Here is a 17,553-nt window from a genome sequence, read left to right as displayed (position 1 = left end):
GTACTAAGAAAAGAGAGGTCACTTCAGAAATTTGTAGTTGAAACACTATGAAATCTTGATTTGTTATATAGACTGAGCATTACTGTAACTGAGAAAGCTCTTCAACATAGCCTTTATTTTTATACACAGAAAATAAATCACATGGTAACCCAACATATTTAATGCTACAGATATGAATTACAAATTTGTGATATAATTTCAATTGCAGGATGCAAAATTCAGCATGAAAAGATTGGTAATTTAGAATGGATTAGTTTTTCAGAATTTCTTCAAAGGGAAGGGTTTTTCTGTTTGTTTTTTTTTGAGTTTTTTTTGAGTAGGGTTGTTTGGTTTTTGTTTTGTTTTGTTTGTAACAAACTGGAAATAACTACATTACTTAGTCTAAACTTTCTGAGTAATAGTCATAGTATCATTTTGAGTAGCAATTTTGGTTTTGAGATAAGTAGGACACTTTCCTCTCCCAAAAGAAGTTTCATTTATGTGAAAAACATAAAAATAAGATACTACAGAACTTTTCTGGACAAATATGATCTCCTTTGACAGTTGTTTTATCCAGAACACAGATGTTTGCCACTTAACCATGAATGTTGGCTGACCTGCCCAAATCTTAATAAAAAACAGTTGTAACAAAGTTTCTCTCCAAATGGTTATGCAAACAGGAATTTTCATTTCATGTTCATGCTGAAGTACTCCCTCTGTAATGCATTCAAAAGCACTTAAAAAAAAAAGCTCAGAAGTATATGTACTGAAATCCTAGCTAAATGCTTACTACGTTGATGAGGGTATAAATTATAGCCAAAACAGTACTAACAACTAAATCAAAATGTAGATTATTCAGAGATCAAATTACATTGCAAAAAAACCCAGGAAACTGGTGTTTACCACTGTTTTTTTTTTCATCAAGGGAAGTGGGTAACGTAGCCTACCTACTGTTCCCCTTAGATGCATACACAATGTAATATAATTCTGTGGTAAAAACAGTAGGGAAGGAGTTGACCTGTCTTAAGAGTAGTTCAGGTGCTCAGCAGGGCAGAAGAGGCACGTAAGGCCAAGGGAAAGCCGTGGTAGCAGGTCACCAGATAGCCAATGCTGATCCATAGAGAAATCATCCAAGCCCATACAGTGTACAACTTATCCATCCTTAACACTCTCCTCAGACAGTGATGTGGTGTGGATTCCTCTCAGCTAGGCCCTGAAAACAAGCATTCTCTGATCCCTTAGAAATTTACAGGCAGAAGTCCAGTTTACCTTTAAATAATCACATTATAGCTGTTGTAGCTGCATGGGGCTGGAAAGTGACTGAAGCCAACTGCCATCAGAATCAGTTCCTTATTTCCTTGGGGAGAGATATGAGAAAGCAGTTGGCCATCTCACTCCTTTATTTTACAGGAATTTGCTTAATGGGTGGGTTGAATCTTTTTTTAGAAGACACATGACTGAGTATTTTCCTTTTAGGAAAAAAAATCCCACATATATCACCCTACATCAGTTGCCTAAAGCTTCCAGATTCCTGATAATCTCTGTACCTTCTAAATGGAGATAAATCTCAAGAGAGCTCAAGGACAAGAATAAGGCTTGTAACTAACCCAGTTGAGTCTTTTTGTTTGTCTATGCATACAAACATAATTAAGGGGTGGCCAAAAGCTCTACTGAATCCCTTCTAAGGTGGTCCACACAAAATGGCCATGATAACCTCCCTATATCTTCTTTTCAGTGTATGGTTGAGATTACATTTCATGTCGTGCAAAACATACCCAAGGTCCGACTTGGCACTTTTTCAGTGCCTCTAAAAGGCTATAAAATTAGTATTAACTTCCAGAACTTCACCAACATGTATTTTAATGGCATTAGACATGACATATTAACTAAGCATTGAAAGGACATTACAAATATGAAACACCTAAGGTACTGAGATTTAAAAGCCTATTGTAAAATGTATCTATGACAATTGGATTTTAATACATTATTACCCTATTAAAACACAGTATTGTATCAATTTTGCAGCATAGAATAATGGCATTATGCTACCTCTAATTAAACAGCACCATTCTAACCTTTTTTAAAATTCTGAGTATGTCAAGTTTCTGCAGGAGGGTCAATGCCTTACTACGGGGAAAAATGCCATCAACTTATTTCTGAATTTTTATAATTAAGGCTACAAATTATGTATGCTGCTGTAGAAATAAAGTAACTGAAAAAGTATACAGCTTGAATGCTAGGTCATTCTATTTACAATGGTAGATGCTGGAAACCCAACACCATTGGTTTCTTTCATCGTTACGGAAGTCTCTTCTTTGTAATTCAAAATTAATGTCAGACAAGAACCATTGTTACAGGATCTCAGAAGAATGTAACTCAATTGTGAGCTAAATAAAAGTTCTCCTAGTTATCAAGTTTTTATGCTTATAATCAAATCTTCATGAGCAATTTTCACTTATTCTAATAATAAATAGCCAGATAATAAAGCTAAGTAAGAAGGTACTGTGTACTGAAAATATACATGCCTCATATACATGTAAGTAGGTGTTCATTAACAATCTATAGAGACCATTTCAGCAAATTTTATCCCAGAGAAAATAAAAATCTGAGCAATCAAAATATTCTGGGTCATGGCTGAAGAAAATCTTCTGTGGTTTACACAGCACACGCATATATTACATATGGTCCTCTCCTTTCAGTAACTCTTACAATTTTTTATAAATTATGCTATTTTGGGAGAATCAGAACATGATTTAGAAATAGGATTTGTAAAGAAAACTGTTTCAATTTCTAGAACTCAAGTTCCTTTTTGTTTTCACCCCCAAGAGAAAATCTGGTAAAGAAAACAAATAGCTTTCTCTTTCTAGGTGGGAAAATAAAATAAATAGATCAGAAACTAAACTCTACAATTTGTACGATTTTCCTCATGATGTTGCATCCCTATACATGACTTCTGATGGACACCAGTATAATGTATTTACTGTTTAAGTAAAACTAATGGAAGGGATCTTACATGATATTCCTTCAGATATCTACCTAATAATCTATTTCTTGGCAAATTCTGGTGTACTATCCTGTTGTTCCAGCTCAGGAGGACATAAATCTTCTCTCTGTGCTGTAAGCTAGTGGCTTCTATAAAATGAGTTCACATTTTGAACACATTTCTCTGTCACATTTCTAGGAATATTCAGAACCTAATGACAAACCAAACATGAATAAAACTTAATTTTCTCTCTTAAAAATTACAAGTAATGCTGAAACCATATGTCAGAGGCTGTGATGTTTCTGTTGATGGCATAGACCAAGTCTGTTCTTTACAATTTAAAAGGAAACAAGGGGAAAAAAAAAGGCAAGAAAATTTTGGAGTGCAAATATTCTTTGGTTTACTCATTAAAACAAAAGGACACAGCAAACAGCAAAAACACTGGCAATTAAATAAACAGCAAATTCTGTATATGCTTCCTAACAAAAAGTCTTCGGCTGTTTGAAATGTATTAACTTCATGCTCTAAAGTACATTACAGTGTCTAGAAAGTCACATTTTTTTATCCCCAATGTCAAGGCAGAGAGAAGATGAAGGAGAAGAAGAAGGATAAAAAGTAGGAAGTCAGAAAAGAAGAAAAAAAATTATTCAAAATTCCATTTTTCCATTAGTTAAATAGTATATAACACAATGATAAAACTAATTTCTGTTTCTAGTTTCATTGTACAGAAAGCAAATTGGCTGGAATTTATTTTCAGATGATCAACCTTAGTCAATTCACATCATCATACACATCAGACTAGCATATAAAATATACTGACTCACACCTTTCCAAAAAGAATTGTGACCCTTCCAACCCAAATGATTGATTCTATGATTCTAGTAGCAGAATTCTAAATATCTCAAGGAATTGCACAGAGAAGTCACTGTGTTTTACCTTATCATAGGCAGAGTTAAAATTAGGTACTGCAGGTGGTTTCTAGGGAATACTCTTCCCCAGTTCGGCTACTTTACTGTAGCTTATTCCTCAAATAATCCCCATATAATCAAAGTAAGCAAGCATCTGTGCAGGTCTATAAGGATCTATATTTGGCAGATCCTTCTTTCCAGACAGGAATTTTTCATCTCTGAGCTGGCGATGCACAAGCCTGCTGTTAAGACTCTATGTGACAGCATCATTGATATTATTTAAATTCAGTGCTTCATAATGGCAATACTAGGAAGCTGTGATCTGTGCAGAGAGCACAGAAGACTATAAATGAATCAAATACATCTATTTTACAAGTGAAAAAAATTACAGAGTGTACCATCACCAGGATAGTCTGTTACCAACATTACTGGACTCTGATAGTTTAGAATTAATTCTGTAAATCTATGAAAGATGCTGATTGTCTGACAGCATATTGTTTTGGTTTGTGTATCTATCTTGCAAGACTCTTACTCTACTTGGATCATTCTGTTTGATTGTCTTTATCAAGCTGTTTCCATAGGCAAAGCATAGTAAAAATAGTCCTGTACAGTCTTTCTTCCAGATGGACTGTGAATAGCAACACATAGTTCATAATAAGAAATCAATTAATAAAGACATTTGGAAATATTTGTCAATATGTAAAAAAACCCTCTTTGCATGCTCCCTTATTCCTTCATAAAGCAACAGTGTTCCATCTACAAATAATTCATGGGCAGTCACCTCTAATACAAGTACTTATATGTTCCCCTCATCTAGCATTTTGTTGACCCCATCACAAAGCTTCTGCAAATGGTGTTTATAAGGTCCAAAGGGATTGTACAAGGCAGCCAAAAATTCACAATCAGAGAAGTGATCAAACACGTTGTTGACACGTCCGTGTGACTTTGCAGTTAGGTGACGCTGAATGATTTCATGAAGTAGCTCTCTGCAATCATTTAACAGTTTGGACAAAAAGTTCCTGTCAAAGGTATAATCCACCTGATGGAAACTGACCACGGTCTTAGCCAGCTGATGAACCTTCTTCTTGAATTTCTCCATCAATGCTATTTCATCCTGATTAAACTGGTTGTTCCTGTAGAGAATTGCCAATTTGAGGACTATTTTAATGAGGTTTTTGATGATCTTCTCTGCTTCCTTTTTATTTTGTGTATATTCCTTTGTTACTCTGTAAAGCTCATCTAAAACATCACTGCTTGTATCATCGATCAAAGTAGTTGCGATTGATTTGGACACCATTTTTCCAAGGATCTTCTTCTGGGCCTGAATGGCCAGACTTTTGGAGTTGAAGACATCTGTGGCCACTAGGGGTAAAAAAAAGAATGCAGTCAGTACTTCCACATGGACATTCTCTGGACAGCAAGTTAAGGAACATTTCCATGTTTAGCCATTCATGATAGACTTAGTAACTGCCACAAAAATAATGCAATGTAGTTGCAGAAAACTCCATCTTTTAAATCCCTAAAACTCTGCTCTGTTTAGGTTTACGTTCTTTTAGACTGCTTTATTTTTGAGAAAATACCAAATAAACTTGCTCAGAAACCGTTTAAAAGATCTCTCTATACATGGATTGATGGAATTTCAAACAGAGGCAATAAATCTGCCCTATTTCATCAGATGCATCGTTAAGTCTCATCTGATTCTCACATTCATAATGAAATCTGAAACCGTGACTACCCCAAATGTCATGACAATTAACCACTACTACTCAAATAGAGATAGTAATTCAGTGAATCTACCATTGTAAACCTTTTCCTGCTTAGCCTTTTACATGATCAGTGAATTCAGAACCCACACATCTATTATTATTTTTTATATATATTTTATATATATGTAGATATATATATAGACAAGACATACAGGAATATAAGACAAAGACAAAAATCCTCTGTCAGCAAACAATACTGAGATTCTCTGCATGCAATTTGAAGTTAGTTTTCAGGAAAGCAAGTACAGATTAACATTTCTGTGTCCTATACTTAATGCAGTAAAAGCCAGAATTTAACAGTCTAGGGATTGTCATAACACTTGCAAGCATAACCTTTTAAAGAAATCTTTTGGTGACCAATGAAGTAGATACTAGAACAGATTTCCACTTCCCAAACTATGCTTGCTTGCACCAATATACCCAATGACCAGTCAGTAATTTTGTTCAGATACTTAAAAGACCCCAAACGTTCCTTCACAAACTTGACTTGTGAAATGTTATTCTTCATTCTGTTGCCAGCAACAATTATTTACAGCATGCTCCCTTTGCAGCACCTTCTCCACTAAGGCGCATGTGAGTTCACATTTCCAGTTTGAACAGCCTGGGAGATGGCTGCCGTTGTGCTGCAGCTTTCCTGGAGTCTCAGACAGGCTGAAGGAAAGCTTCATCTGTTTACATTTACTATACATATGGAAGGTTTGCTTAGCAAACACAGGGACTGGAAATATTTCCTTTCTTTTTTTTTTTTTTTTTTTTAATGAAAACATCAACTCTGCAGATGTCAGACAGTAAGTCCCTGAATTTGGAAAAGGTTTCCTCTTAACTGTTGGTATGTGGGCAGCTGGGTGTGTTCAGTCGCAGGGTGCCTCAGGGGTTTCAGCAAATACAAGAAACTTGTCCTTCAGGACATGAAACACAGATCTGTATTTTTAACTCAACAGTATCTTTGAGAAACTTAATAACTAGCTTCTTTTTTGTCATCCCAGAAACTTTCAAGCAGGTTTGTTTCCTAAGACTTTCAGTGCATGTCAGTATTTTGTTTTGAAGCGTGAAGTGTTTGAGAGCATTTTTTAAAATCTCTGCTACACAAGGATACTCAAAAACCAAAGAACCCCTTGTTAACTATCTTGGGCAAAACACTCAAGATCACAAGACAGACACACTTCTCAACCACAAACATACAGGAAGACATTGAAGATGCTAAGCAGTTATTCTGAACTGAAAATATTTGATTCACTTTTTGTGTTTTTAAATGTAAAACTTCCAACTGTTACTATTAAAATAAAACTAATCCAAGTATCTCAAAGAGTTTGTACAGCCAATGCTGTACAAAGATCTACAGGTTAATAACTTTTTTTTCCCTTTCCAAACCAGGAATACCAATTTATTTATAATAACTTTTATTACCTAGTCTTCTTACTTATTAATTGCTCACATTCTTCACAAATATACAGATGTTCACACTAATAGCAGTTACTGTTTCAATATATCTTCCAGAAATCTGCAGAGAAAATCCCACATATACAAAATATCCATATTTTTAAGCATTCTTTACCAGGATGCTGTAGGCATTCTTATAAAATTCTAACTATGTCACATGGAATGCTCCATGGTAATTCCAACCTGAACAATTCTATAGTTCTAAATCTACATAACCTGCCTCAAGAAAGTCACACAAACACTCAGGCATGGTTTTACCACAATACCCTGCAAAGTATCAATTTCAAGAAACTGAAAACTAGACAGTTTCCTTAAAGTTTTACAATTTTTCAACAAGAAAACCCCTTATATTGCATAATTTTACATTTGACAAAGTGGAGCTCAACACGCAGTTACCTTTAGTAATCAAAACAGGAATTGCTCCCTTACAAAAGCTGTTAAACTCTTAATGGTATTTCTCTAAAATCTGTCCAAGTTTTGGGACTACCTTTTATCTACTTTGCCACAAAAACATTAGAGGTCAGCTTCATCTTCCCCGGGCTGTTACATGGGTTCTAATTTAATTGCTAAATATGTATATTCCAAACTTCATCAACCAATCAAAAAAGGAACTTCCTAATTGTTCGTATTTTATAGTCAGAATTTTTCCTCATTAGCAATGATAAAAAAAACTTAAAATGTATTTCACAGCTTAAATAAAACTGAGTTTAAGCAGTAAGATTGTAGAGCTTCTTCAGAACAAAAACACATACTTCCTTAGATAATAGTAAAATTATAACTTACTTGTTCATCTAAAGTAATTGCAGTTGTTACTGCTGACAGCAGAAAGAGAAGCAAAATACCCAAGGTGAAGACTTGCCTATGGCTTATTTATTCCAGTAAATCCACTGCACGCTTTATCATGCGCTTTGAAACACTGTCAGAAGCTATCACAGAGTGAATATGGGTTTTTCCCCTTCGCCGTAACAGCAGCTCTTCTCAGCTACCTTTCTCTCCTGCCTGCAGTGCTCCATTTTGCTCTGGCACCTCAAAATGTAAAAATACATCACAGTGGTTTCACTTCCTCGGAGAGAGAGCTGAAAGGAAATTGCACCGCTGAGCAAGCAATGCAACACTGATGGCTGTTACTGCCAACTGCCAACTGGAACAGTTTGCAGAAAGGGAGGGAGAAGAAAGGTCCTGTGACTCGAGAGGACAGGTGACACGTCAAGAAGAGGTTAGAACATTAACCAGGTAGCTGTGGATGGAGACACTCACATGTATCAGAGATGCCTGATTCACAGGGTGCCGGTGGAGGGGCAGCCACCAGCTGCATGCCTTCTCAGTGCGAGGGCAGCCAAGCATCCCCTGCCAAACCTCTGACTGCAATTTCAGACGCAAGCATCTAAAACTGCACATTTAGACAACTACTTAAAGCAGCCTCATTTTCTTAGGGATTGTTGTATGCAGCCACCTTTTGAAAGAGATTACCGCAGCTGGCCTGGATATATAAATGTCTTATCACATCTCTTGTATTGACAGGTCCTATCCTTGCCCTTTAAAGTGAAATACTGTCATTTCTCTGGTGACCTGCAGTAGACCCAGAACTTGGGCAGGTATTCCCACTAATTTTAAGAATCTCACAGCTTGTTTTTCTTCCCAACTGCTCTTTATAGCTCCTATTTATTTCCTATGCAGTTTTACACTTTACTTTTTAGAAGTGTGTCATCAAAAAATACTCCTTTGCAATCAATGGGATGTCATTTTCTGCAAAACCTATACAAATATGAATGATTATGTTCAGTAAAGCCACTCCTCCACAGAGGAAAGCAGTCAAAGGGGAAAGGCCCTCAAAGGAAATCCTGCCTCCCTTACTCTGAAATTGACAGGACCAATCATAGGGATAATGCAAAATCTAATTTATGATTTAGAGGAGGAAATGTTCTAGAGATTGCCTCCTGTGAATGTTGTGAACTTAGAAATCATGAAACTTCTTCATTTTAACAACCAAACACACAGTATGTGTGTGTTTAACACAGTATTTTTGTGTTAAAGTGAATAAATATTGGACATGTAGAATTTTCCCAAAATATTTTGCCATGCAGAGGTTTTCCTTACAACTGTGATGGAAGTACAAACTTTCAGTGAAAATTTAAAGTTGTGCTTAGTAAGCTCTCAGGAGACTCCTATAAAAGTACAAGCAGGCTAATGCTTGCTGCTGTGATGCTGACTTCTCCCTCACACGGAAGCTATGGAAGCTAGTACACCTCCCTTCATACTGTGGCAAATGACTACTACCACATACCCTATGTCTCAACTATATTTACATTAAAAGGAAAAAAGAAAAGAAAGGTAGTATTGGGGAAAAAAACCACCTTTTTTGCCACAAGGTAACAGTCTACAGTACATTCAACATCACTTGCAGTTGAGTGTATGCAATGTCATGTACACTGACAATGAATATTGAGTCACTGAGTATTTTTAAACTTCTAATAACAAAGAAAGACTATAAAAGAGGCATCCAGTAAAAACTGACAGTGAACCATGTTAATTTCTGTGGTCAAATCAAGAGCTGAGCTTTCTGATACTCACTATGTTGATACAACAGTCCCAACGGAAGAGAAAATGTGACTGTGAAGCCATTAATAACAACACTGCTGCGTGAGACTCAGTTCTCATTTTTGTGACCGGAATACCACGTGCTGCACCAGTACCTGGTGAGTGCAAGGCCCAAAAATGACAACGGGTTTTGGGCAAGGCACAAAGAACACTGACATGGGACTGGGAGGAAAGGGACAGCACTGACTGAGGGCTCCAGGCAGCATTTAAAAGACTATCACAATAGCGCTGAGAACCACGGCAATCAATTTCCTGCCAGGCATCCTGTGTGGATGTGTTTGCCTCTCTGTACACTGTGTGGGAGAGCTACAGCTAAAAGTCTGCACATGGCACACAAATTGGATGTTCAGACTCCTAGAGTGAGAGAGCATGATTCCCCTGGAGGGAGACAACTTGAAATCAAGTGGAATTGACAGCGTTTTGCTCTCTGAGTGTACGTGACCATGAGTCATGCACCTCCAAAATCATGAGATTGCCTAGATGTGAAGGGATAAAAAAAATTACTGAATTTTTACTCTTTCTTGTGCCTTCTGCTTTCTGGGTCTTTACAGGCCTACCCTTGTTTTCAGGACTGATAAAGTCCAGAAACATTAAAAAAATAGATACAGGGCATATAGATATATGAATTTGTGTAAAGGAAAGCCCCAATGGTTGTAAACTGCAACAGTTAGCATCAGTGAACAATCCTGATGTACAGAATAGATAGAAATAGTCATAAACCTGTTATAATGTTGTAATTTTCACAATATACTTATTACATGACAAAATTATTAAAAAACATGAGTGGTAGGACACTCACTATGAACTCTTCAGATATGAATAAGGTAAGCTCATTTTTCTAGCTGCCGCCATGATATATAGCTTCTTCTCAATAACCATCTGAGTGAGTGAGTCACAGTTTCAAAAAGGTTTTTAGGCGCTGTTTTTTTCTTTTTAAATAGAAGAGTCAGTGTTTTCATTCTTATCTAAGTGCTTTGAAGTTTCCTGGGTGAAAGGTATGTTAAAGTCCTTAAAATGTAGGGATCCTTCCAAAAATACAGCAGTTCCCAGACGGCCACTTCAGCATACTGGCCAGTCTCCACATTCACAAGGGTTTGTTCACTTGCTGGCTTTTCAAAAGTTGATGAAAACTAAAGCTTGTACCAGACATGCAAGACCAGAAGCACTCTGACAGCTTTCACTCGTCAACCTCAGACACTGGCACTGCAACTTCTAAGCTGGCTGAGGGCAGGAGAGAGAAGAGACCAGGACAGCCACAGAATTTATTGAGAGAAAGACAGCAACAGTCCAGATAGCCTGGGGAAGCACCATCAGGCAGCAGAAAACCCAGAGAACAAATGGCCAAGTGCAGAATAAAAAAAACAACCTCAAACAGGGGCCCTGTACAGTACTTACTTCTTTCACATACTTTTTGATTCATGTACACAAGGTCCTTATTGGAAGATCAAATATTTTACTTGGCACCTTGTTTTTAAAAAGGGGGATTTATATATGAATATCAATTTTAACTGGAAAACAGTTTAAAATTTTCAATGCATACAAAGCATTCTTTCACAAGTACAGTTTGCCTACAGTTCTCTTAATAGGTACACTAAATTGTAGTAAATTCTCACTTGCCATAATTGTTACCAACTGAGCATACTATGAGAATGTTAACTAATCAAGCAACGTTCACTAATTTTAGTATTCACATGGAAGACCTTCAAAAGAAAAAGTGCTCCATCTGAAGCCAAGCCTAATGCATGGCAAATACTGCCTGAGCAGTCTTACTGGATTTGGAAGTCAGCTGTGAGGCTGCAAGTCACTCTGAAGCAATGGTTAATCAAGGAATTTTGGAAAAAAATACAGCTAATGAAGCATTTTTGGAAATACACAGTATGTCTAATCTATATACGCATACGGTATGAGTATATAGAACATATATTCAGCTGTAGAAACATGGAAAAGATAAAAGAAAAGCCAAAACACATCATTTGGAAGACCTTTTCTTCCTCAATAAAGTGTTGAATAAGTCAATGTCAAGATGTTTGCAAAATGCATATGATATTGCTTCTGAGTTTTGCTATTTAATTCTAACCCTGGCATACTAAAATGTCCAAAATTTGACCAAACAACAAAACACTTTGACCAACATTCTTGCTGTAAAAACAGAATCGAAACATTAAAAAAACAGGAAAAAAAATACTTTTTTGACCAAGAAGTGAGAAGAATTGCTAAAAAATGTACCTGAAAGTTAAGGCTGGGTAGAGTGGAAAGGAATGATGCTATTTCCAACAAGAAAGTATGTGCAGAGTTTTGCAGTCCCATGGGAGCAGCCAGTGCCAACAAGTTATTCTGGTTTTACATGCTTTTGCTTCCCACAGCCAGCCTGTGCATCACATGATACATATACTGCAGCTGATTTAGACATTTAAAAAAGCCTTCTAAAAACCCTCTTTCCTAGAGCCTCTACATGTATTTTAATTAACAGTGTAGCTTTAAAAAGAAGAAAAAAAATCAGATTAACTTCTTATGACTGCTCTCACAGAAGAGTACTACAGAATATGTTGGATATTAAACAGAGAAAATGACAGTCAAAAGGAACAGGGTCATGAACTTAATTTGGTATTTCAATCCTCTGCCACCATGTGTTATCCTTGTTGGAATGTAACAACTGTTGCTGTGGTATTAAATATGCAGCCTGTATATTTCAGCTGTTGGCCATTTCAGGGCTGCATCAAGTTCCTCGGTATCTACCAGGTGTCCATGCACAGTGAAGAGTAATACTGCACAAATCTTTCTAGAGGAAATAAATTATATCTTACGTCATTCCTTCCAATCAATCAAATGCAATGCAGGTACTCTATATTTTGTCTAGCCTCAGAAACACATATCAAACTGCAGGAAGGCAATGGTGCCAAGCTCCCTGACCCAAGTGGAACTTCCAATAAAATAACCTGGCCATTACAGTTGAATGTCTTACCAAAAGTTAAAGTTTAAAAAAGAGGTATCTTTTTTACAACATCCTGGCAAAAAGAATGTCTTCTCATAAAAAGCCCCAAAAAACTAGGCTGTAGGCACAAAACCTATATATATAATAGAAGAATTTCTGGCTTGAATACAGAAGGAAAAGCTCTGAGGCCCACAGCCCTGGGAAACTTGGAATTCGTTGGAGAAATTTCAAATTTGACATCGGCGCAGGGGTGGAAGTTAAGATTAAGATACATGTTGCAAAATTACAACGAATTGGAATATCGACACAAGATAGCAACCTGGCCTGAGAGGAACAGGGAACTCAGTCCCAAGGACAAGGTAGCAACCTGGCTGTCAAAATGCAAAGGGCATATATGTTGAATCGCATGTAAAGAAAGTCATAGCAGAGTCTTCTCACAATGGCTTTGAAAGTAGTTAAAAATGTTTTTCCTGTATTCCTAGTTTTGGTTCTCTGTTCTTCTTCATGTCGATCTGTAAACTACACACTCTGTTTCTTACCGACAGGACAGGAGTCCCTTGGCATCTGTCATTCACTATAATGTTGAAATTAGGCTGGATTGCTACTGTTCAGTTTGTGTGTGTATATATACACATACATACACATATATATAAAAATTACTCTTTTATCCTCCACTTGTTGCCCTGAGAAACTAAACAAGGCACACACACACACATAACATTTGATTTCAGTCTTGTCCTTTCCAAAGAAACTTCTGAGGCACTGAAGACTGCCAGCTACATAAAAAACTGGTAGTGATTCCCAGGGCTCTTGGTTCTCACGTGTCTGAGACACCTCCCTCTGAGGTGTCTGAATATCAACACTGAAATGTAGACTATAAAGCACAACAAAATATGTCATCTAAGATATCAAGATACTGTCTGTTCTTTAGGCCTGGGACACTAGTGACATCCTGCATCTCTTTTTAATTAGTTTTTAATTTTCCATTACCCATTTTCCTGTTTTATAGCATGAAGGATAAATCTTCTGGCATTTAATGCATGGCTGTACAGAGAATAAATGCTTTGTCTACCCTTCCATACTAATCATTCATAGTACCTGTGATTATGAAGGACTACACTTCCTGGCTGCAGTGGTCATTTTCTCTGCACAGTTAACAAGGATTTCACTTGCTTTCCCTTTCCACAATGAGCAGAATAAATCAACCCCTCAGTTTTAACTTTCCCCCCATATTTAGTAGCCACAGACTGTTCCTTCTGTATCCATACTATAACTCCATGACCTTCATCCAAACATCCAACCATGAAATCATTAGTTGGGAGTATTTTCTCTTCTTCATTCTACTCCCTTTCTGTCAGCTCAGAACAGGCTCCTCAAGACCGAAACACACAGTTTATCTTTTGAAGGTTTTGCTTTGACTCCTCTTTGTTTCCACTTGGATTGCTCTACTCCTGGCACCTCCAACTCAAAAGCAATGCTCAAAACAGCTGAAAAAGTATGCAAAGTACTTATACACATTAACAGTTACTGAAAAAAAAAACCCCAAACTACCTTTAAAATCTTTGACTTAACAACACCAAAACTCTCAAACTTATGACTGTCAAAACACCAGTCCACCTTCCCATCATCTCAAAAGTTTTGTTTTCACTAATGTCATTAAGTTCCGGTGGAATATAAAACATAAGAGAAAAATTAGGTCTTCAATACAGTTAGCAACTTATTCTTCTGTAAAATTTAATCTTCTGGCTAAATATCATGTGTGCAACACTGTCATTTTCTTTTACATCAGGAAGCAATATTATTTGGGTACAGAACTTTGGTATCCAACAAAGCACCAGCAATCCTATTTATTTTTAAATGTGGCAGATATATTTACTGACTAAAACTGGACAGTTTCCAAAGGTCCCTTTCAGCCTCAACTGTCCTGTGATTCTGTAAAATCTGAATCTATTGTAATTCACTTCTTGAGGCAAAGAGTATGAAACTGACTATACTGGTTTTTACAGCTGTTGACTACCATAGAATTTAAACTTCTACCTTCCTTACTTTGCACTGGCATCAAATGGCATTTTTAACTAGGCAATAGACAGCACTCATCAGCTATGAGGGGATATACACCACCAGGAAAGGTTGTTGTACCTTGAGATTTTCAAGGTTATTACCCAAATAGTAAGAAGAAGGAAATCCATACTTGAACCTGGAGAAGGAAAGCACTCAAGTAGTAAACAGGAACACCGTCAATGTCAATTCCAAATGAGATTGTATTTTTGCACCAAAATAAAAATGTCAACAGTTTCTCTTTTTCTCACCATATCCTCTCCTCCCAAACTGCATGGCATTACACAAAAAGCCACAACAAACAAATCAACATCTAACTAGAAGTTACAGCTCTTTCAATTGATTTTGAGACCAACTGCTTGTTGCAAAGAAAAGTGAGTTCAAACATACGACTAGGACACAAATGTCTTGCATCACAGAATTTAAATCTCTGATTTCCACCATTGAGGACAAGGCTGTGAGCTTGATGAAGACATCACAAGATACTAGAGTAAAATTCTATTCTTCCTGAAGTATCCACCATTTCTGTTCAAAGATGCTCAAACTTATGATTCACTGTTTCAAGTGAATTGGAAGAAAACTCTACATCACTATTTCTCAGTGAATGTTCTTAATACAAATGTTTTTAAGTGAACAGAAACATTCATTCATTGTCTCATTTGCAAGTAGTGAAAAACAGCCCTTGGAATCAGTAGCTGAAATATTCACCAGTGTCACCTGCTTACTTCTCTTAATATTAAACCAAAATTTTCTTCCTTCTATCAATAAAATTATCTTTGTAGAACAATTTGGTAAATCAGGCATAGCAAAGGCAAAACCAGATCTCATGAAAGTTTTAAAATAATGTAATTTCTGCATTTTTCAAGGTCAAAGTTTCGTACACACCACAGTGCAGTTAATTAAGTAGAAGCTTGTCTGTGCATGTACTAATTCAGTGCTTTATTGATTCCAATTTATTAATTGTAAAAACCTTGGGATAGAGACTTGAGGGTATCACATTCCTAGAGAGCCACTGAAATCACAGGTCAGCCAGCAATTCCTCAAAGAAATTTGCAAGTACTGACCGTCAGAGATACATAAAATCATCTCAAAATATGTCCCTGGAATTTGAGGTTACAAACCTTTCAAGGGTAAATGCACTCAAATAAATGAAGTGTTTATTCCCACTTTACTGAAATTTATTGTCATTGCTTTAAACTGTCAGCAGGAACAGGACTCTCTGCAGACACCCCAAGGTTTATATATTATATGTTAAAACTAAAATGTAGGTTTTCCATATTGCTCTGCAAAACAGACTCTTTGATCTTTCATTACTAATCTGTATAGTTACAAATATCAATACCGAGTTCTGCAAAAGGTAGGGAAAAATAAATTCGTTTATACGGTGCGTATCCAATTCTCTATATTGCTTCTGCTGAAACACTTCTGTGGGGAAAATTTCTGATCCCAAGTTCCCTGGACTGAATCCAACATGCCATGCAGAGATGCAAGCTCTCTACTTCTCACAGTTAGCCAGTTGAGCACTAGAACCATTAACCAGACTTGCGACAGGGAATCAGCTGATGAAACAATCAAATCACATCCCAATCCAGGCAGGGAATCTTAGGATAAGAACAAAATTTATGAGAAAATATCACAAAGTTATGAATGTAGAATCAATATTTCAAGGTACAAGTCTCTCAGTTCCTCTCCTCCTCGCTCAAAGTGAGACTGTGCCCAGGTGATAGCAGGCTTAAGGCTTGTACTTTTGCTGGCATTATGGTTAAAAGAACCAAGTTTTCAGCAGTTGCATTAGTATCACTAGTACCTACGTGTGTCCTGTTCTGTAGTCAGGATAGAAATGCATCCATAAAACAAAGAAAACCAGAAGTTGTTTCATGAAGTAGCATAAAAATCTTTCACACCTCTTTATGAAATGCTCTCCTCTTACCACATTTTGTAATCTTATTGTAACAAAAAAAAAAACAGTCCAGAAGGTTGAAATAAGACCTGCAATACAGTTTTTGTTTGCTTTAGTTATTACTATAGATACTCTAAATGCCTCAGGGGGGAGGGGATGTATTTTGCTTCCCAAAAAGCAGTGCTTAAGGACCCTTATGAACTATCACATTTTACAGAATATTTGACCAAATGATATGTGGTTTTGAATAAAACCTGCAAATTACAATTAATGTTTCAGTGTTACACTTTCCTTATGTTACTCCTGGCACATGTATTACAAAATACTCATTATTCTTAGAAGTAATTAATTTAGCCTGATGATGTACTTGGAAATAGTACTGGTATAGAACATTGTTTTTCCAAATGTAGATGCAAGGTCTTCCCTTACCCAGATACTTCTTTTGATGCTCTAGAGATTCACTGGCTGTTGCTCCCTGATCTCTAACTTCCATCTCATTTATAACAGCACATAGTTTGCAAAGTCCCCAAAGAAAACAACCAAAAGGTGTAAGTACTATGATACAGCAAATGCTGTCACCAACAGACAAATGAAAGGAAGACTGGGAAACTAAATCTCCAGTATAACAATCAGTTTTGGAAGATGTGTTGGTAGAATTTGAAACCAAAGTACTATCTTCTCTTTTGAAGTACTGTGCACTGTTTTGGGCTCCCCAATATCTCTCAAAAAAAGGAGCTGAGAAACTGAAGCAGGTCCAGCAGACAGACGCCAACATGGTTAAGGAGGTGAAGCACACAATACAGAAGATGAGCTGAGAGTGCTAGGTATGATCAGGACTGGACCTTATGGATACATGCAACTTGTTACTGAATAGTTCCAGCATAGACAGAGCCAGGCTCTTTTTGAGGATAGACAGCAAAAGAACAGAGGGCAAAAGACACAAGGCCAAAAGGAGAAGTCTCATTAGGAATGACCACTTTCATAGCAAG

At 36.8% G+C, this 17,553-nt stretch overlaps 1 protein-coding gene across 5 annotated transcripts in view; it reads right to left on the bottom strand.

The window, feature by feature from the left end:
* Positions 1 to 3,333: 3,333 nt before the first annotated feature.
* Positions 3,334 to 17,553, bottom strand: part of TNFAIP8 (TNF alpha induced protein 8) — a 61,483-nt gene continuing 47,263 nt past the window's right edge. For 4 of the 5 annotated variants that reach the window (XM_064642621.1, XM_064642623.1, XM_064642626.1 and 1 more), the window contains one exon: positions 3,334 to 5,232. In XM_064642621.1, the coding sequence (XP_064498691.1) occupies positions 4,667 to 5,232 (566 nt within the window). In that variant the 3' untranslated portion in view covers positions 3,334 to 4,666. Of the gene's footprint in view, positions 5,233 to 7,859; positions 8,414 to 17,553 lie in introns of those variants that run through there. The other variant, XM_064642625.1, reaches the window with a different exon arrangement.

Source organism: Pseudopipra pipra, chromosome Z (assembly GCF_036250125.1).
Source record: "Pseudopipra pipra isolate bDixPip1 chromosome Z, bDixPip1.hap1, whole genome shotgun sequence".
NCBI classification, from domain to species: domain Eukaryota; kingdom Metazoa; phylum Chordata; class Aves; order Passeriformes; family Pipridae; genus Pseudopipra; species Pseudopipra pipra.
Note: the sequence above shows the minus strand (reverse complement) of the source record. Positions and strands in the feature narration are given on the sequence as shown.